This window comes from Rousettus aegyptiacus, unplaced genomic scaffold (assembly GCF_014176215.1).
Source record: "Rousettus aegyptiacus isolate mRouAeg1 unplaced genomic scaffold, mRouAeg1.p scaffold_m13_p_5, whole genome shotgun sequence".
NCBI classification, from domain to species: domain Eukaryota; kingdom Metazoa; phylum Chordata; class Mammalia; order Chiroptera; family Pteropodidae; genus Rousettus; species Rousettus aegyptiacus.
The window spans coordinates 60812577-60834482 of NW_023416308.1; the positions used below are offsets into that span (position 1 = coordinate 60812577).

Sequence of the window (21906 nt, forward strand, 5' to 3'; positions counted from 1 at the left end):
TATTTATATGGGCAAATAATTATCAACAAAAAAGCCAAGAACACAGTGGAGAAAGGAAAGCCTCTTCAATAAATGGTGCTGGGAAAACTAGAAAGCCATCTGCAAAAGAATGAAACTAGACTATTGTCTATCACCACACACCAAAATTAACTCAAAATGGATTAAGGACCTGAATATAAGACCTGAAACAATAAAATGTATAGAAGAAAACATAGGAGTGAAACTTGAGGACCTTGGACTTAAAGAGGGTTTTATAAATTTGATCTCAAAGGCAAGGGAAGTAAAAACTAAAATAAATGAATGGGACTACATCAAACTAAAAAGAAACCATCAACAAGGTAAAAAGACAACCATTCAAATGGGAAAATATATTTGCAAGCAATACCTCCGATAAGGGCCTACTATTCAAAATATATAAAGAACTCATGCAACTCAATAACAACAAAAAAATCCCAAACGATCCAATCAAAAAAATGGGCAGAGGACCTGAACAGCCACTTCTCCCTAGAGGACATACAAATGGCCAGCAAATATATGAAAAGATGTTTGATATTGCTAGCTATTAGGAAAATGCAAATCAAAACCACAATGAGATACCATCTCACACCTGTTAGAATAGGTATAATCAACAGGACAAGTAACAAATGTTGAAGAGGATGCAGAGAAAAAAGAATCCTCATACACTGCTGGTGGTACTGCAAATTGGTCTACCATATGATCCAGCAATCCCTCTACTGGGTATTTACCACAAAGACTTTAAAACTCATATCCGAAAAGATATTTGCATACCAATGTTCATAGCAACACTATTCACAGTGGCCAGGACATGGAAGCAACGGAAGTGACCTACAGTAGTCGACTGGCTGAAGAAGATGTGGTACATATACACAACGAATATTAGTCAGCCATAAGAGATGAAATACTGCCATTTGTGACAACATAGATGGACCTCGAGATAATCATGCTAAGCGAAATAAGCCAGACAGAAAGAGTTGAAAATCATATGGTATCACTTATATGTGGGATATAAATCTAAAAGCAACCAATGAACAGGACAAACAGAGACTCATGAACATGCACAATAGACTAGTGGTTACCAGAAGGTAGGAGGCAGAGGGAGGGAGGAGGTAGACGGGGTTAAGGGGTCAAATATGTGGTGACAGCAGGAAATCTAACTATGGGAGGTGAATACACAGTGTAAATATACATATGCCTTACTGTTAAAGTGTACAGCTGAAACTTATTGGATTTTGTTAACTAATGTCACCATAAAAATTAATTAATTAGTTAATTAATTAATATTTTTTAAAAATGAAGAGTCTTTACAGGAAATATATGGCAAAGGAATGAGCAAGGTGCGGGGGATAGTGCTGTATTCCAACAGTTCAGGGAACCTTAAAGCATCTTAAAGGGGAAAGGTCAGGAGCCATTACCAGAACCTAATGAGATAGGGCTTCCTGAACAGAGCCTGCATTTCCGCAGTGCTGGGGGTAAGTGGGGGAATAAATGCCCAGAGTCCCTCTCTCCCCTCCCTCCCATCTCTGCCCTGTCTCCAGCTGAATGAACCCAGCAGGAGCCAAGGGGCTGGGCCACTGAGCAGAGAGGCCAGTCTCCTGGGGCATAGCAGGGTGGAGAAGGGTGAAGAGTGGATCTGGAGGGCGACAAAAAGTAACCAGCATGACCCGCATGACTGTCCATCTGGAATTAACAAATAGTAACATCTTGATATTTTTGCTTCTCATTTAAAAATAAATAAAATTTTAGGGATAGAATTAGAAGTCTCTTTTGTTCATTTCATCATTCCAACCCCCTCCCTCATCAGAGATAACCAATTTCATGAACTTCATGTATGCCCTTTATGTTGTGCTTTGTTTTTGGTTTTGTTTTGTGTGTGTGTGTGTGTGTGTGTGTGTGTGTGTGTGTGTAGATACACACACACTAGATAGCATTATTTTGGCTTTTTAAGATTTTTATATAAATATTTTTTCATGCTTTATCTATAACTCTGGGACTTGTTTTTTTATTCAATGATGTGTTTTGGAGATATTTGCATGTTAGTATGTACCAGTGCATTTTTGTTCATCTTAACTGCTTAATTGGTATTCCCCTCCATTTATCTGTTCTCCTGCTGATAGATAGTTATGCTGTTTCCAACATTCGCTACTCAAACTGCTGCAATGAGCTACCTTGCACCCTGGCTCATAGGGTCTGAATATCATCAACTTTACTAGAAATGTCCAAATTACTCTCCAGAATGGATGTACTGATTGATATTCTTACCAGCAACGTACGAGAATTCCTGTCTCCCACATCTTTACTTACTCTCAGTGTTTCAGGTTTTAATTTTTGCCAGCACGATAGGTGTGAAATGGCATCCTGTTGTTGGCATTTTTCTGATCACTAGCGAAGGTGAGCATCATTTTCAGATATTTATTGGCCATTTGGGTTTCTCCTTCTGTCAGTTGCCTGTCTGTATCTTTTGCTTATATTTATTGAATTATTTCTGTTTTCCTTTATGATTTGTAAGCCTTTATGTATATTCTAGATTGTAATTTTTGCATAAATGTGACTTGCAGACTAAGACTCTTCTAACTAGCTCAGGATGAGGTTTTATAAATATCTGAATCAAGACCCTAACATGTACAATCACCTTCAAAGAAAAGAAAAAAGCCAAGCAAAGTTAGTATTTGCTCACTCAATGAATTTTTTCCCAAAGTACTGGAAAGTAACAGGTAAATCTATAAAATTCTAAGGGAACCGCTGCATTAAACTAGGGCTTGACTGTTCTCCACGAGTTGCTGTCCCCTTATTCCCTGCTCCAGATGCATTGCATCATGAGATGAGATTGTTGCTGTGTTTTCAGGAAGGGTTTTTATCATGCAGATTGTCTCTTCTTTCTCTGCGGGATGGAGAGGGCCCAAGGGACCGACGGATGAACTTACTGATGCTTGTCTGGAAAATTCCCGACTGGTTGATTATGTTTATGAGAAAGGTCGGAACTGGAATTAGATCAGGTGTTACATCTAGATTTGGTATCATGACTTTTAGTATGAGTGGTGCCATTTTGAGCCTTTTTTAATTTTTTTAATCAAGGGTAGCAACCACATTTTCTTCATCTCTGAATCCAGGTGCCTAGGACATACCTGGCACTGCGAACCAAATACAACTTTTCTTGGAGGGATGAGGAAAAGCTTTGTATTAGGGAAAGATTCTGATGTGTATTTTAAATGATAAAGAGAAATAATCTATGTAGGGCTTGCTTATAGAACTTTCTGTGACAATGGGAAATGTTGCATGCTTGCACTCTCCAATACAGAGTCATTATCACATGTGGTCTTCGAGCATTTGAAAATGTGTGACCAAGGAACTGAAGTTTTTATTTCATTTAGCTTTAATTAACTTTAATTTGAATTTCAAAGGCCACCTGTAGCTAGGAGCTGTCTTACAGTTAGCACAGCTCCAAGCAATTAATAGCCTGCTCTACGGTAAGCTCTACTCACCAAGTGTGAGCTCGGCTTTGAATCATTTCTGAGATATTTGGAAACATATTTACACTTCCAGTTTCTCTGGCCATTATCCAAGCCTAAAGCAATATTGTATGGAATAAAATGAGTATTACAAGGCTTCTCTCTGTATGTGTTATTGAGTCGGCTCCAAATCCTTGTGACACCATGAATGAGTGATGCCCTGTCCTTAACAACCTGCTCAATCCCCTTAGACTCATGCCTGTGGCTACTTTTACACTTCACTCTATAGAGGTGGCAAAGAGTCTGATCCCACCCCTTGTAAAGCAATCAAGGATACCAGGGCTTAAAGATAGGCACTAGTAGAATTCTCAGAATCATCCAATTTCTTTAAAAGCAGCGCATCCATATACCTATCCTTCCATGTGTTTATCCGAATAACACATATTGAGCACCTACCATATACTCTCACTGAGATCACAAAAAATACGCAAAACAGCCAGAGAAATAAATGTGTAAATAACTAACTACAACACGTTGCAAGGAGAGTGATGATGAAGTTGTGCATGTGGAATAGTGAGGCAGACGGGGGAGATCCTAAGTGTCTGAAATGAGTGGAGAAAGCTTGACAGCAAAACTCATGCTGAGCCGAGTTTTAAAATTTAAGAGAGAATTAGCTGAGTCTGTTTCCTAAACCTCTCTGACCAACCACACACACACACACTCCAGAACTGGAGGCTTGTTAAAAAATAAATTCTCAGGCTTCTTCCCCGCAAATTCCTAGTGTAGAGCTTAGAGTTTTGCACTTTTATTTAGCAAACACCCCAGGCAATAGGTGTTATGAGAATGAAAACAATAATTCCCAATGTCAGGTCTTGATGATGGTCCTAATATCTGACATGTATCTATAGATCATGCCGGCCATATAATAGATGGCAGGAGTTTGAAAAATATACACCTTTCCTGATATCAAACTTAACTAGAAAAGTGGGAAAATAGAGGAACGTAAAAGAATGAAAATAAAAAAAAAGAAAACCACCGATAATACTATCATCCATTCTTATTGTCTGATATTTTTGATATTTTGCTGTCTTTTTCTTTTTATACATACACACACAAATTTGGAATAATACTGTACCTATTCTAGCTTTTATATACATTTTTTGATTTTAGGATAATTATAGATTTAAAGGCAAGTGGAAAAAATGGTACAAAGAGTTCTCATATACCCCACACCCAGTTTCATCTTATTATTATCTTACATTAATACAGTGCATTTGTCAAAATTAATGTATCAATACTGATACCTTATTGTTAACAAAAACCATACTTTATTCAGATTTCCTTATTTTCTAAATAACTAAGGATCTGATCCAGTTTACCACATTGTGTTGGCTCCTCTTGGTTGAGATAATTTCCCAGACTTTTCTTGTTTTAGATTACTTTGACAGTAAGGTACTAGGCAGACATTTTGTAGAATGTCCATCAATTGGGATTTATCTGACATTTTCTCATTAGTCTGGAGTTTTAACATGCATATATTCTCAACCCAGAATTGAAAATTGTTATGACTTTTTGTGGTATTTAATCATTTTTAAAAATAAATAAAATTGAAATTAGATTCCCCTTTCCAGCATCCTTACCTACAGTTTTACGAACTTCCTTGCCTCATACATGCAACCCTCTTAAATCAGTGTGAAATCGTCCATCTTCACTGTTTTCTTTTATATGTGTATACATGTCAGGAAATTATATCGTATTTTATGTGTATTTTAAAATTTTTCCATAAATGCATCATACATATATCATTCTGTAACTTGATTTTTTTCATTCAACATTGTTTTTGAGAACCATTTGCATAAACCTACATACACCTAGCCTGCTCATTTCTTTTAACTGCTACTTAGTATTCTATAATATAACTATAGTGTATTTTACCAATTCCTTTCTCGTACATTTGTACAAGAAATTCTAATGTGTACACTTCAGGGTAGGATTGCTGGTTTGTAGGATATGGGTCTTCTAATGTGATTATAACAGTTTACACTGCTGCAGCAATATTTGCTTCTCCACAATCTCAGCATCCACTAGCATTGGAGGCTTAAATTTTTTCCTAACTTATGAAAGTAAAATTAAATCTCATTGGTATTTTATTTTGAATTTCTCTGATTACAAGGTGAACTTGAACATCAGCTCCTGTATCCATTAGTCATTCGGTTCCTTTTACTGTGAATTGATGGTTCATTTTTTGGCCCACTTTTCTACTAGATGTTTCTGCCTTTTTCTTTTATTAACCTGAGAGCATTTTAAAAACATATTCTTGGTAATAATCCTTTTCCTATTGTGTATGTTATAAATATAAATATAAACAAATATAAATATAAATATAGATATTGCTCTAATCTGCTGTTTGCTATTTAGAATTACTATTATCTCATTCATCATTCAGAAACTTACATTTTGACATAGTTAAAGTTATCAGTCTTTCCCGGTATAATTTATGCTTTCTTGTAGAGAACTTAAGAAGGTTTTCCCCACCTAAATATCATGAAAATAATCCCTATATATTCTTATGGTTGTTATAAATTTTTTTAATACTAGATCTTTAATCTACATGAATTAATTTTGTTTTTCATGTGAGATGGATTTGTTAATATTAACTTGGATTTTTTACATCTATGTTTATAATGAAGATAGCATATAGTTATCTTTTTTATACTGTCTTTGGTTTAGGAATCAAATTATATGGTCTCATAAAATAAATCAAATGGCTTTGTCTGTCTACTCTCTGAAACAGTTTATATAAAATAGGATTGATCTGTTCCTTGACTATAGTAAAACCCAGCTGTAAATCTTTCTAGCTCTGTTTCCATATTAGACTACTGATGCAATCCCTTATTTGTTATTACCATATTAGCAGCAGGTAACACACGGTGCCTGGCTTCTGTTCTAATCTAAGCACTTCAACAACTAATATCCACTTAATCAACACGACAGTCTTATAACCTAGATGCGATTATCATCTCCAGCTCACATGGGAAGAAACTGAGGCAAAGAGGGGCTAGATAGCTTGCTGAAGCTCACACAGTACTGGCAGAGCCAAAATCAAACCTAGGCCATCTGGCTATGGAATCTGTGCTCTTAGCCACGAGTGAAAATTTTCTATTTTGGGGGGGCAAATTAGTTAATTTACGTATTCCTAGAAAATTATATCTTTCAAATTTTCAAAATTCTTGGCATAGGGTGTTATAATATTCACATACTTTGAAACCACTATTGTATGTTTTTATCCCTAATACAGATCGTTTTATTTCTTTTTTTCTTCATGAGTCTTACTAAAACTTTCTTCTACTAGGTTTTCCCTGCAAAGAGCCAGATTTTAATTAAAACATCTAGATTTGCTTTAGAATAATACAGTAAGGAATATAAAAGTGAGTGGTAGTATATATGAAACAAGATTGCCCATAGCACAGGAATTGGTGAAGCTTAGTAAAGAAGGGTTTTTATCATTCTCTACTTTTATCCACATTTGGAAATTTCCATAATAAAAAAAATAAGATCTTATGAAAAATTCATGTTATTTTTTATTAATATGTACTTCCTTTATTTTCTAATCTTTTTTTTCTTGGTTCTTTAGTTTGTTTCAGTTAAATGCTTGCTTAAATAATTTGTCTTATTTTCTAGCATGCATTTCTAAGCTGTAAATTTCCCTATAAATGTCAATTTAACTTTATTCTACAAGTATTTTATTATGTAGTACTCTTTTCTAATTAAAAAAATGTGATTTTCTGTAAGCCATGAACTTTTTAGAATTGTGTCCATAAATGTATCTTTATCATATCAATTATTTCAAATTTGTACAGACTTGCTTTGTACTTATTATTAAATTATATTTGCAGCAAATATAATTTAATAGGTACAAAGCAAGTCTGTACAAATTAGATTTTTAAAAAATTCTAATTTCTAATGATTTCATCTTTCTGATCAGTTTTTGAAACACGTTAATGTCTCATTTAGTTGTGAACTAAAGAAATTCGTAAATTTCTCTGTAAGTCTTTCAGTTTTATCTCTGTATTTCAAAGTTACACTAACCCATGCCTATTCATTCATAATCATTATATCTTCTTGGATTTTTTATTTTGCTTTTATAAATATGTAATATCCCTACTTTTAGCCTTAAATTCTGTTTTTTATATGAATACTGCTATTCTAGGTTTATTTTGACTATTAATTCAAAGTGTACATTTTCCTATTTTTTTTACTTTCAAACATTCTATGTTGTTTCACTTTAAATGTGTCTCTTTTATACAATATATAATTCGATTTTTTAGGTCTTAGTCTTCAGTAATAAATTATATGTAATTAAGACCAATTATATTTTTGAGTGCATATGTACCATCTTATTTAGTGTTTCCAATTACCATGTTCTTTTTCCTTTAGTCTTCCTCTTCTCTTGTCCTCTGTTGATTTAGTAGTATTGTTTATCCTCTTCTCTTCCCTTTCATTAATTCAGAGTAATGGATGCTATTTTCATTTAAGAAGATATTCAGATGAATTTTAACTTTACCTTCTAGTGGAATGTAAAGTTAATACCTCTAAACTCCTCCCTAACGAGATAAGGGCTTGAGCACACTTCAGCTTTCTTCTAAATGCTCTCATCTTGCTGCGTCACTGTTGCCCATCTAGAGGCTGTCAGCCAGCTCAGGGAAATCTGCTGGGCGCCTCTCATGGCTGCCACGGAAACGTATGTAAAGTATATTTTCTTCAAGAGTCTCCATCCTAGCGCCCAAATGAAAACAAAACCAAAATTCTTTGCATAAAACAGCAAGTAGTAGACTACTCACATCTAGAGAAAGTATTAAGCTTTCCCTTAAGCAGTACTGTAGCATTCGGAACCTAGCACAGCTCTTATTATATGCACCCATGAGTATTTGTTGACTAAATTACTTTTTTTTGGCTTAGCCAGTGGGAGGTCCTCCAGGCAAGGGCAGCCTTTTTCATTTTTAAGCACTAGGTAGATTGAGGCTTACGAATTGGGCCTGGGGAACCAGGCCTGTGCTGTCCAGGGGCTTCGGGTCCAGCGACTGCATCGAATCTCCTAGACGTTCAGTGAAAGGATACAACCTGAGTGCTGTGCTTCACTCACTTCTGGTCTCTTGAGTGAGTGTATGTGATGGTGAAAGCTGACAAAACCATTTTCTAGTATCACGTCATTTGATCCTTTTCCTCTCGTGAGGTGTTATGTGTCACTCTTTATTAAAGCCAAATACTTTAGATTTGATATTTCTAATCCTACAATAACACTACAATGTGGACATGGTTAGGTATCTTTACAGTAAATGGGCTCAAAGAAGTTAAGTAACTTGCCCAATGTTACATAGCTAGTAAGTGGTGGTTCTGGGATCCAGACCCAGTGCTGTCTTAGACTAGTAGTCCTCAGACCTGGCTAACCATCAGAATCACCTGGATAACTTTTAAAATATTCAAATGATCAGGCCAATTAAATCACTGCTCCTGGAGATGAACCCAGGTGTCGGTATATTTTTTAAAGCTTTTAAATGTCCACTCCAATCCTTTCTCATATTACAGGTTGGGTAACTGAGTCTCACAGACGGAAGGTTATTGCAACCCACAGCTAACAGCATTAGAACCAGAGCTCAAGAGTTTCCTAACCCCATATTGCGCCCCCCCCCCCCAGGTTGCATCCCCCAACCCCCCACCCCACCACGCTCCCCGGGCAGACCTTACTTCAAGTCGACTTCTTAAACTACGGGCTGCACCACACCAGCAAAGGGAAACGCTCTGTTGATACGACAGTCCTTGTGCGTCCCCTGGTGGGCCAAAACAGTAAGGAGCCATTACCTTGGGCAATACTTAATAGTTAAAAGATTATGGAGCTTTAGAGACCTCTGTATCGATTAATTCAAATGCTGAGTACAGATTTATTTAAGCCAGCTGTTGTACAGTAGCACTTGACAGAACCCTTGTACTTTGAAGGAAGAAAACATAAACACAAAAACACACCCACTCTGGATTGGTAAAGTGCCTTGCCTCTCTCTACCTGATGTACAATTCCAACTTTAAATCATAATAGGCAATCTCTCATCTAAAGACTCAGGGAGAACATTTAAAATTCTTATTATAACTTTTATTAAGGCAGTACAGTCTTGTCGTTCATCTCACAGGTTTTGGAGTCAAACGCACCCAAGGACAAATTCCACAATTTATTAATCTTATCAATTTTGGTGAGCCACATGGCATCTTTAATCCTCAGTTTTCTCATCTGTAAAATGGTTATTATAGTGCCTAATTCATACAGTTCTTGTGAAGATTAAACGTGAATGTAAAGTGTTTGGAACTGCACCTGGAATGTAATGACCCCTCTCCACCCTCACACCCCACAAATGGTTCCCGTTATTATTACTGAAATGGATCATGTTGCCAGGACTGAAAAAAACTCTCAAATAGGAAAAGGATGTTTTCAGTTCCATCTCCTATGATCTCTGCTTCTCCATACTCCCCGGAGGGCGCCTTCAGCCCTCTTTGCACTCCCTCCCATTGCAGCCTTCCGCACAGTCTTTCCCCTGTGAAAAGGACCTAGAAGTCTGATCTTTCCTTCCTCAAAATAGTTTTTGCACGTAGCCGTGTTCTCATTCCTGGGGCATCTCATGTGGAAAGGATGAGAAGATGAGGAGAAACAAGCGAGAGACTGGAAACGAGAGAGTGACGCAGTAGGAGAGAAAGCAGGTGGCTGTGTTTCCTCAGTGGCCACGTAGACTGCCTTAAGATGGAAGAAATGATCAATTGGGTCAAATGCTGTAACAGGCTAGGTAAGATGAGAACACAGAATGGACAGATTTAGCAAAGCAGAAGTCATCGGTGACCTTGACAAACACAATTTTGACACGGCGGTTGTGAAATTCGGATTGGAGTAAGGAATTTGACACATCAAGCATAGACTATTCTTTTGGCAAGTTTTTCTGAAAACGGAGCAAAGAAATGGGGTGGTGGCTGGAGAGGGAAATAGTTTATTAAGATGAGAGAAATAATAGCAATATGTATCGCGCCAATGGGAATGATCCAGTGTGAGGAGGAAATTGATGATGCAGAAAGGAGAAGGGAGAAGTGCTTCAGCAAAACCCTTCACAGATCAGGAGGAATGGGATTTAGTACACAGGCGGAGAGCCTTCCACAGAGCACAGACATGATTTATTTATGACAATGAGGTAAGGGGCAGGGTTTGTGCCATTAAATCGGTAGGTGGAATGGGAGCCTGTGCAAGTTCTCTCATGATGGAGCGCTCTCCCAGTGCAGTAGGAAGCAAAGTCATCAATGAGAGTAGTTGCTATAAAGTGAAATAAAGTACTATCAAGAAAGCAAATGATGTGTTCAGTTTTAGAAATATAACTCAAAGTGATTGTGATGTGGCCTAGTAGGTAAGAATCTTTGCTAAAAACACTTTAATAATGAGGTGCACATGTAACTTCAACTAGAATTCAAATAATAATAATAAACACAATATGCAATGCTCTAAAGTTTCTTTATTTTCTAATAACCATTTAAACTACTCTACAAGATGCTCTACTACAATATTTAAGAAAACTACAGAATTTAAGGTAATAATTAGACCCTGTTTACCTACCATCAAAACATCACACAGTTGCTTCTTGGCCTTTTGGCTAAGATTAAGCATAAAACATCATGCGAATACTTATTTTCTTAGAGGATATTTAGCTTTGTGGAATTACTTACAGGTGATGGTACATTTTAATTCCATGTACCACAATGAGAATTTACCCAATTTAACTCTCTAAAATAACACAACATACATTTCTTTTGAACCATGTTAAGTTTTGTTTTTTGTTTTGTTTTCCAGAAGTTAAAACTAAGCTCTATTTCCTTTCCCCAGTCACAGCTTCGATCATGCTCACAGCAGATATGTACAAAGTATACTGACAACTCCTCAGATTCCTCATGTAGTGATGCCAGCGGTTCATGCCATTACAGGTAGTAGAGAGAATTGGCTAATTCCAAACTTGGTTCTTTATGAATGCTTTGCGCCACCAGGAAGGTCAGCTTGTGGGCATACTGACACGGCGCTGGGATACTGATTAAGCCCTGAGGAAGAAAAAGTATTAATGGTAATTAAGAGGATAATTTGTTCTTCAAAGTGATTTTTTGTTTCCACTGAGATTTTTCATCTACTAGTTACATACACAACAGAAAGTGTTAGTGAGTAAAACAATAACTAGACTCAACCAATGAAGGGCATCTTTGCTCACTGGAAACAAGTTCACTGAGCAGAATGGGGAGGGTGGACAGTGTGCCTTCACAGAGCTAGGAGCCATCACACTTAGGGCTAATCTATGTTCCTATGACTAATATTACGAGGGGCTCAGAGCAAACCTCAGCCTTGGACTTTGAGAACTTGGCCTCAAGCACGTGAACACAGAACATAGCCGCGCCTGATACTTCCCCATCAGCTTCAACTTACTTAGCATAATGTGGGAACGACAGTTCCCTGGATTCCTCCCAGGCTCCCACAGGATAAAGTATATAACAAAGCCCTCTGGAAATGGTAAATCCCAATGTATTATAACAGTTATTGCTATTTTGTTTCTATGACAGACTAGGTTTCTCCCACTGTGGACTCAAAAAGTCATTCTTTCATTTGTTTGTTCATTCATTCCTCCTTTGTGAAAAGTTAGGTATTGTGCTAGGGGTTGGTGTACAAAGGTGAACTGAGTGACAGTTCTGGAGTTGGGAACCCTGAGTATCAGTACTCACATAAGTCAGCAGCTGTCACTTACCGGCCAGTTGTAGTACAGGTGGCACAGTTTGAATGTAAGTCTCTGCATGTGGTCGGGCTTCAAGCCGTTGTCATCATAGATGACATTATAGTAGGTGGGACTGACAGTTCCCCGACAGGCGGCCTGGCTGACCAAGTAAAAGTCATACCTGAGGGAGAAAGAGGGAGAAAATGAAATAACGTGTGGAAGGCGGCACACAGAGCAGGGCCGAACCCAAACAACGCACAGTGAATGTTTTGTTAAACATCGTTTTTCTGGTAGCACTTGCCATTCAGGACGAGTCGCTTCCGAATCCACCACGGTGCCAAGTGGCGGGTTCTGTATGGTGTGGTTCACTTCTGTAAAGAATCGTGACATGCACTTCTTCCTGACCACAATCACTGACAGTTTGGAGCTTGGAACCAGAAAGACAAAGAGAGAGAGAGAGAGAGAGAGAGAGAGAGAGAGAGAGAGAGAGAGAAGGAGAGAGAGAGAGAACTAAAATCAAGCCACATAATTTTCTTTTTCTCTTTCTTGGTAATTTTTTGATAGGATAAATAAATTAATTCATTAGAGAAAGACTGCAAAAACAAAGAAAATAAAAACCACCCTCAGTCTCTCCTCCCCCAGAGATACATATAGTTTTTAAAGTTAGGGATTATTCTCATTTATTTCAAAAGTGTGGTACATCCACTCACTTGACTAGTTTATATCATTTAGAGGAGATGCGGAGGGATGGTTGATAAGGCAATGAACTTCGATTAAACACTTCTAAAGAAAGATTTTCCGGAATTATCCATGGAGACAAGATTTTTTTTTTTTTTCCATTAGCAATAGTCCTCTATTTTCACTCTTCCCCTCAATTTCTAAATAGCAAAGGGAGAACCACAAGTCCCTCTTAGTCTTCAAATCAAATACACATTTGAGTCAAATGCTGAATGACCAAGTTTTAAAGTCAGCCTTTAGTAAAGCCAAGGCCAAGGCCAAACATTGGCCATCACAGAAGAACCCCTGAGATGCAAGAGTCACCATGAAATTTAATTATTTAAAAATATATATTAATGTTTTCAGTATTGAGAGTTTTAAAAGTGATGTCATAGTGCGAGAAAACTAACTCCTTAGCACTGTCGGCTCTCCCTAAATTGCATACTGAACACATTCACCGAAGGTCAGTAGGAAATGAGATATCCTGACTCTGACAGTTTGGATGGAACTGAAGGTGATACTGTCCCCAAGCTACTATGCTCTCCCTCCTCTCTACCAGTCACTAATGAGGTCACGACTCAGCTCCCTTGTAGCTCCTGGCTGCAATGCTGGGCTGATCGTGGTGAATCCTACAGAGAGAGCACTGTGCACTGCTTGGAAGATGCTTTCTGAATATTTTAAGAAGCCAGCTTAAGATGATCATCCTCCCCGATTTTCCAGCTCTAATATTTTTCTTGCACTTGCCACTCGACATCATCAGAGGAAAATGTGCTGAAACACTGAATCTAGAAATGTGACATGAAGCAAGATGCCTGGTGTTCAACACAAACTGATTCCCACATGCAGCCAGCGTCCACAGCACTCACTTGCTCCTTCGGCTCCTCATGTAGCCCCCGGCTGCACATCAGTGCCTGTGCTTCAGAGGCTCCAGCCCTGTGTGTGGATTTGGACCTTGAATTTGAAACCATAGCTTGTTTTTTTTTTGCCCATGGCATGTTAATATGTATGAATGTCTTCACCTGCCAGCAGCACCAAGGGCTTCCTCCTGAATCTCAGTGTCACCTGCTCTGGAGGATGCCACCTGCCTTCCTCCAGGTGTTCCCATCCCGGCCCCTAAACCTCACATCACCCAGGCTATTTACATGAGACCATCCTGACCACATTGTAATCTAGGGCAAATCAGTTCATCTAGCTATACTTGAATGACGCAGAAACAGAGTAAAACTTAACTGCATGAAAAAGAAAATGCTGGCATATAATAATTTCAATAGTTACAATGAATGTGCTATAATTGGGAGTGTGGAGAAAGAACAGTTTAATACCTGGTGTTTGAACTTGCTTCTGCCACACTGCTCAGCAGCTGTGGAACTTCGTACTCAATAAGTGTTTTCAGTTGACCGTCCCCTACGCCGTCACGATATACAATGATCCGCGCTGGCAAACCATGATTGTGCTTGTACCATTTGTTGAGTGCTCCTGCAGAATTTGGTGTTAGTAAGAAAAGAATGACTTGTCTGATGCCAACAAAGAATAAAATTCCAATACATTTCAATGCTTAAGTTTACTATTTCCTGCGAAATAGGATAATACCTAACTAGGATGTATGTGCAATAAGATAAACATGGATAACTTTAGAGGACATTCCTGCACCTCTATTATTTGAGGAATCATAATGGTTTCCATGGCATAATATATTCTTACACTCAGCATACCTCTTTAGAAAAATTTTAATATTTGTGGAATAAATTAAAATTTAATTCATGCCATAGATATACAAATTCCCCAAATCAAATCAATATTAATTTAGTTTCTTCAAGTCTTTAAATTCTCTTAATAAATATAGAGTAGATAATTTTATATCACTTTCTTCTCTAATGAGAATAAATATAAAAACCTAAGGAAAAGAACTGGCTGCTCCTCTCAATGCATCTCTTTACATGAACTCAAACAATTAGATTCCCAGTCTCACAGATAATACGAACTGAGAACACTCCCATACACTCTAACTAGAAATTGCCTAAGAGAAACTTCTCATAACTACTAAAAAACAAAACAAAACAGGTTTTGAAGTGAGGGGAAAGTAATGATACAATAATTCTTTTCATGTATATTTTGTATTATTGTTCTAGAAGAGTTTATTGTACAGGGAAATCAATTTAGTTCAATGGAAGATGATCACATATGTAAGCCCATTATCAACACGTATCATCATCAAATTCTTTTTAGAAAAAAAAATATTTACAACACTCCCCCCCCAACACCCCCGAAGTTTACAGATAGGGAAATGCAGGTTAGGGAAGCGAGTGAGATGCACAAGCACACCACAAAGGGGTGGCGAAGCCAGATCTGCCAGGGGTGGTGAGGGAGTGGGAACACCAGACCCCTTTCTACCACATCTGGCTATGAAGAGGACACCCCTCCTCCTCGCCTGCCATCGTCCCCATCCTCCTGCTATTCCACACTTCATCTGCCAGCACGTCCTGTCCCAAAGGTTTCTCTCCTATTTCTAGACCTAACACTGCTATGTCATAATACTAGTTCCTCTAGGGTAGGTTTCTTTTGGCCTTCAAACCACTTGCCAGAGCCACCCGCAACTATGAAAAACTCTCCCTCCTCCTGGCTTTCTATTTATCACAAACAGAGGACAATGTAAATTCTATAGTCTGACTGCTAGGCTGAGTCAGGACACAGCTTTAGGGTCTCTAACTCACTCCCAATTGACTCAGGCAGGCTTGGGGAGTTTGCTTTCTCATGTGTGGTCTGCTATAGGCGTGTGGACTTTGGGTCTGAAGAAACAGTCCTTGGAGCCCACTCCCACTACGGTTTTCATACCGATCATGAAAACTTTTAAGCAGTCCGCAACATCTGTTGTTGTCCTCTGAAGGATACAGCGGGAAAACCACCTAAAGTAAGCAAAGAAGAAAAGTAGAGTTCAACTTTAAACCTCTACTACAAACATGCATTAGGATTAAATTAAGAGACATTATGAATAAAATTAATGTTCATAATTTTGTATATGCTAGATCATCACAATTGTATTAAAAAGCTCCCTCCTACACCCAGAATGAAATTTATTATAAAGAGAAACTCGAGCATTGTGCTGGCACGAGACACATCTGGGTTCAGATCCTGGCTGGTATACTCATCAGCTCTGTGACTTTGGTGTGTGAAGTTAATCTTCAGTTTCTTCACCTATGCCAAGGAAATTTACAAAATGGTACTGTAGTCACTACTTCATAAAGTTGTTATAAAAATTAAATTAGATAATATATATAAAGTCCTTAGCACAGTACTCGGTACATAATAAGCACTAACAAAAGAACTATGTTATTATTATAAAGGAATTTACTAGTCTAGCAATAGATCTTCCACTTTCAATATATTCAAAGATTTCTCAAGCATAAACTCCCACTTCAAGAGGGGAGCCTTTTAGGTTTAAAATCTTAACATGATTAACGAACTCAGATTTCAGAAGCAAGTTCTCTTGCTAAAGTCGTTAATTAAAAGCACTTAGAAAATGAAAGTTACGACTTAGTGGTAAGTATGTGTCAACATTATTATAGTTATCTAAATATATGCAACAATAATGACGCAATCAGGAATACTGCTGACCAGCTGGAAGTCCTTTGTCTGCTTAAGGAAGTGACACACATAACAAGGCTCTCATACAGCCTGGAATGAAATCAGAGGCCTGCTGCTACGTTTCCTGTTTCCTTCAATTCCAAATACATACCTGACCACAAATGTAACAGAGCAAATCAAACGGCTTCAGTCTAGGAGGAAACATTTTTGCAAATAGCTCCTACAGCCTCAAAACATTGTTTAGATACAAATATTGAAACAATTCCAAGAACTACAATTTAACAAGCACTACCACCTCTGTTTGTACCCATGTTTAATGTGTCATCCCTAATTCTGCCTGTGGTTTTAATAGCTGTGTGGACAATCCCACATCAAGTGTCCGTGAGAGTTAAAAATAATAAAACAATAATGAGCACGTATCGAGTATTTATACAGAATAAGTAAATGGTAGACAGGATAATCTGATTCTCAACTGCTGTCATCATGTATGTAAGGTTCCTAGTACAGTGCCTAAAACAGTGCAGATGTTCAGAAAATAAATTTCAACTCGGCCATCATTTTAGAAATATAACTGGCACATGAGCAATAGCCTGTCCTAATGAATGTATAAAAATAGCCTTTTAATGAGATTACATATTACCCTAATATTTTCAATCACATTTATATATGTGAGTATTATGACCATAAGCATTCATATTTTAAAAACGAGTGAAGAATACAAATTATTCCTTGCTATGTAGTTAACCCACAATTAATAGTCAAATAATGGAAGAATATGTTAGTGTGATTTTAAAAGTACCTGGTGATTCTGGGGTTGATACTGGCCACAAATCCAACCACCAACATTCTCTTGTCGAATGCATCCTTACAGACATCAATACCAACTACCATCAGGGACTTTAACTGTGAAATCAAATTTTTCATGATTTAATGGAATGAGGTGTTATTTCCCCAAATAATGACTTACTATGAAGTTTTTTTTAAAAAAAAAAAAAAAACTGCCCTTAGTTATTTAATTATTCAAGTTAAGCTATGCGCCAGGATATATGTCTAGTGAGACAAATTATTAAACTAGAAACAGAAGAGACTTAAAGATAGAGGGAAGAATGTGGTCCACACTTTGCTTAGGAGACTCACTAAAGTCCAAATAGCCACCATCCTTTGCAGAGGTGGCCAAGGGCCATCAGTAGCTCAAGAGATTCTGGGAAAGTGGCCAGTCCATTTATCCCTTGCCTCTGGGCTGAAGAAATCTGAAGAGGAATTCCATTCCCCTTTTTCCAGGTGTCTAAGAAATCCTCACTTGGCTATGTGCCTCCAGGAGGGGGTAACGTCATACGCTGGGTTACAGAAACATAAGGAAATAAGCGATATTCCCTCATGTCTCATCCCTTCACTTCCTCCCAGAGTGGCCATAGTTCAGGAAAGAGAAGAGGATTTTCTCAGTTCCCAACACATTTGGAGGTTTAGATCATAGGCTTTGCCAGCTCCCCAAGGTCTGGGGAAGCCCCAAGTGGGGAGAAAGGCTACTCTGAGAGTTAGCACCTTCTGAAAGCAGGTAAAGGCAAAGGCCATGGAACATAGATTTTAAATGGTGGTCGGATGGCTCCAAATCAAGTTCCTCCAAGTCTATGCCAAACTAGACTCTCTTTCACAAAATATTCTGTTACCGGCTTAATTGAAGCTCCTTGAGAATAGGGGCCCATCTCGCCTTCTGCAAACCCTCATGGTGGGCTTGTATAATGTCAGCACCCACAGCAGACAAGCAGTGAACAAACCCAACAAACAAACAAATCAAATACTTCTGCGATTATGTAAAAATAGCTCCTACTTTGACTTAATGTTTTAAAATTACTTGATTGATTATTGAAAGGAAAAAAGAAACAAATTCCTCACAGGGATCTCCACAGCCCACAGCTCGCCTCCGAGTTTACAGGTCATTTGCATGGCAATCTTGGTGGCCAGAGTCATCATCATTCCCTGTTTATTCAAGGTCCGAACAAGTACACACTGGCTCGGGACTGGAAAGTCGGAACTCAAATATTTTTTAATGGAACCATAATAGTTTTGCTGATTAGAAGGCAGAATACACATTACCTAAGAGAAAAAAAAAGATAATTTACTTATGCTTAGCTTTTAAAAAATACATGACTACATGGATTCTCCAAACATCTTTTGCCCTTGAGTTTCTGAGCAGCAAACATGAACATGCCTACATCCCTTTGAACTTTCAAATGGCCTTTAAATCACTGACAATTAATCATAGGCCATTTGAAATGCCTTCTCACCAGCTATTGACTCAGCCCAGCCTCAGTCTAATCCTATCCATCTCCCTTGGCTTTCCCTTCCTCCTCACTTCTCTATTGATGTCATTCTGTTAGTGTCCCCAAGTTCCTCTCTAGCTTAGCTCTTTCTCCAGCTACCTCTTCCTTCTTTGCCGTGACCTTTTCCTGTGGCTCTCTAGCTCCTGTCCCCAACTCGCCTAAAGATAAGCAAAGTGAAGAGTTAGCTTGCACAGTGAGCTTTTTCCCAATAGGCACTAGACAACCAAAATAATTTTTTTTTTTTGTTTACCAGGACTTGAGAGTTGGGATATGAGAGGAGGGAAAAATAAGGAGAAAGAAGCTTCAGGTCCCCTAGTATTTTAATTCCACCCATTTCTGTCACTGACCCTACTTCTTTTCAGGTATTTTGCTCACAGAAAGACCTCCTGGCCTAGTTCCTATCTTTTATTGTCTACCTTCAAAATCCCCCAAATTATAGAAAAGATAGGCATTATCGTGATTAGCAAAAAGAAAAAAAGAGTGAGTTTTTAACCAATAGAACTGGCAAAATAATGTCAAAATTATTTATACTTAATTATATAAAGTAGAGGGAAATACTTTAAAACTGTCAGTAAAATTTTCTTAGGAGCCTTCCTTCCTTTCCTCATACAAGTTTGGGACCAAGCTAGGGAGGAACAAGGCAGTGGCCCCATGAGGCCAGGGTCAAAAGAAGGTGAGAGCCAGTGATACACTGGTTGCACATCAGGGATGGAGAAGTAAGCACATACGTGGAGAATAATAGCAGCAATGTTTCTCACTATCAGAGAAGGGGGAAAAATATGGATGCTTTCCTGTGGTGTTGGATTGGAGCTAGAGGTGTGAACACATGTTTTTAATTTAGATAGATAGATACATCTAATAATAAAATAGATGTAATTGTGCATTACATATATAGGAGTATGTATACGTAGACACATACATACTTATATTTCCTAGCTTTTGCACATTGAGAAAACCTGGGAGTTGTGACACCCAGTAGCCAATAAGCACATCCAATGCCCAGATCTTAATTTCTAAATGCTTTTGTCTACTCCAAAGAATCAGGGCTCATTGGAGAAATATCTGAATCTGGGGCAAGGTAACAAAACTTCAGGGTTAACCTGGAAAATCTTATTGTGCTAGACAATAAGGAAGTGGTCCAAATAAGATGGAAACATGTCAAAAAGACACAGAGGTCAAGCTTGAATGCGGCTCCCACTGGTGAAGTCAGGGACGATTTTGGGCAGCAAAATAAATAACAGTAGTAATGGACTACAAATTAGTAAATAAAATAGGCATCCATGAATCCATACTGATATAAATAAATGAATAAAGAAATGGGGAGAAGAAAAAGCTCTTCCTTATAATATGCCATCTAATAAATGTAGAGGGAAGTACAGAATTAGAAAGTCACCATTTGGTAACCATCAAAGTGTGGTGAGAATAAGATATTTACAATGTCTCAAAGTATCTCCCTACCAAAAAATAAAAACTAATTAATTACAAAGAGAAAAAGAGCAACTTTACAGTGAAAAAACTTGACAGATATCATCTTAATCCCTTATTAAGATGCAGTAAGAACACAGCATCATTGCTGTGGTGATTCTGCCAAAAGTGCATAACCTAAATCCTAAGAAAATATCAGACAAACATAAATTAAGGGACATTATATAAAACAGCTGGTCTACAGGTGGCTTCATAAGTAAATTTTACCATTCAAAAAAGAATGATCACCTATTCTTCTCAAACTATTCCAAAAAATTCAAGAAGAGGGAAGGTTCCCTAACTCCTTTTATGAGGCCGCCATTACCTTGATTCCGAAACCAGGCAAAGACATTACAAAAAAAGAAAACTATAGGCTGATATCTCTTATGAACATGGATGCAAAAATCCTCAACAAAATATTAGCAAACTGAATTCAGCAATACGTTAAAAATATCACACACCATGGTCAAGTTGGATTTACTCCTGGGAAGCAAGGTTGGTTCAATATCTACAAATCAATTAATATGATATACCACATTAACAAATCAAAAGATAAAAACCATATGATCTTATCAAGAAATGCAGAAAAAGCATTTGACAAAATCTGGCATCCATTTATGATAAAAGCTCTCAGCAAAGTGGGAACAGAGGGAACATATCTCAACATAATAAAGGCCATATATGACAAACCTACAGCTAACATCATGCTCAGTGTGGAAAGACTAAAAACATTATCCTTAAGATCAGAAACATGACAAGGATGCCCACTTTCACCACTCCTCTTCAACATTGTATTGAAAGTCTTAGCCACAGTAGTAAGACAAGAAAGAGAAATAAAAGGCATCTGAATTGAAAAGGAAGAAGTAAAACTCTCATTATTTGCCGATGACATAATACTATATATAGAGAACCCTGAAGATTCCACCAAAAAACTGTTGAAATTGATCAATGAATTCAGTAAGGTAGCAGGTTACAAAATAAATATTCAGAAGTCAGTGGCATTTTTATACACCAATGATGAACTTTCAGAAAGAGGAATTAAGAAAACAATCCCATTTACAATTGCGTCAAAAACTATAAAATACCTGGGAATCAAATTAACCAAGAAGGTAGAAGACCCGTTTTCAGAAAATTATAAGTTATTGAAAAAAGAAATTGAAGAGGATACAAATAAATGAAAGTAAATACCCTGTTCATGGGTAGGAAGAATCAATATTGTTAAAATGGCCATACTACACAAAGCAATCTATAGATTCAATGCAATCCCTATCAAAATACCAAAGGAATTTTTCCATCAACAAAACAACAAGACAACCGACTGGGAGAAGATGCCAATGATACATCCGATAAGGGGTTAATATCTAAAATTTATAAAGAACTTATACAATGCAACAACAAAAAAACAAACAGTCCAGTTAAAAAATGGGCAGAAGACCTGAACAGATACTTCTCCAAAGAAGAAATACAGATGGCTAACAGACATATGAAAAGATGCTCAAGGTCTCTAATCATCAGAGAAATGCAAATTTAAACAACGAGATATCACCTCACACCTGTCAGAATGGCTATCATCAATAAATC

The 21906-nt window shown here is 37.6% G+C and overlaps 1 protein-coding gene across 3 annotated transcripts in view; it reads right to left on the bottom strand.

Annotated features, from left to right (window-relative positions):
* Positions 1-9717: 9717 nt before the first annotated feature.
* The window catches only part of PIWIL4 (piwi like RNA-mediated gene silencing 4), a 45629-nt gene continuing 33440 nt past the window's right edge, over positions 9718-21906 (bottom strand). For 2 of the 3 annotated variants that reach the window (XM_036221430.1, XM_016158725.2), the window contains exons 14-20: positions 18434-18634; positions 17340-17443; positions 15791-15861; positions 14281-14434; positions 12543-12668; positions 12275-12422; positions 9718-11582 (exon numbers count right to left, since the gene is read on the bottom strand). In XM_036221430.1, the coding sequence (XP_036077323.1) occupies positions 11466-11582; positions 12275-12422; positions 12543-12668; positions 14281-14434; positions 15791-15861; positions 17340-17443; positions 18434-18634 (921 nt within the window). In that variant the 3' untranslated portion in view covers positions 9718-11465. The remainder of the gene's footprint in view (positions 11583-12274; positions 12423-12542; positions 12669-14280; positions 14435-15790; positions 15862-17339; positions 17444-18433; positions 18635-21906) is intronic. The other variant, XM_036221429.1, reaches the window with a different exon arrangement.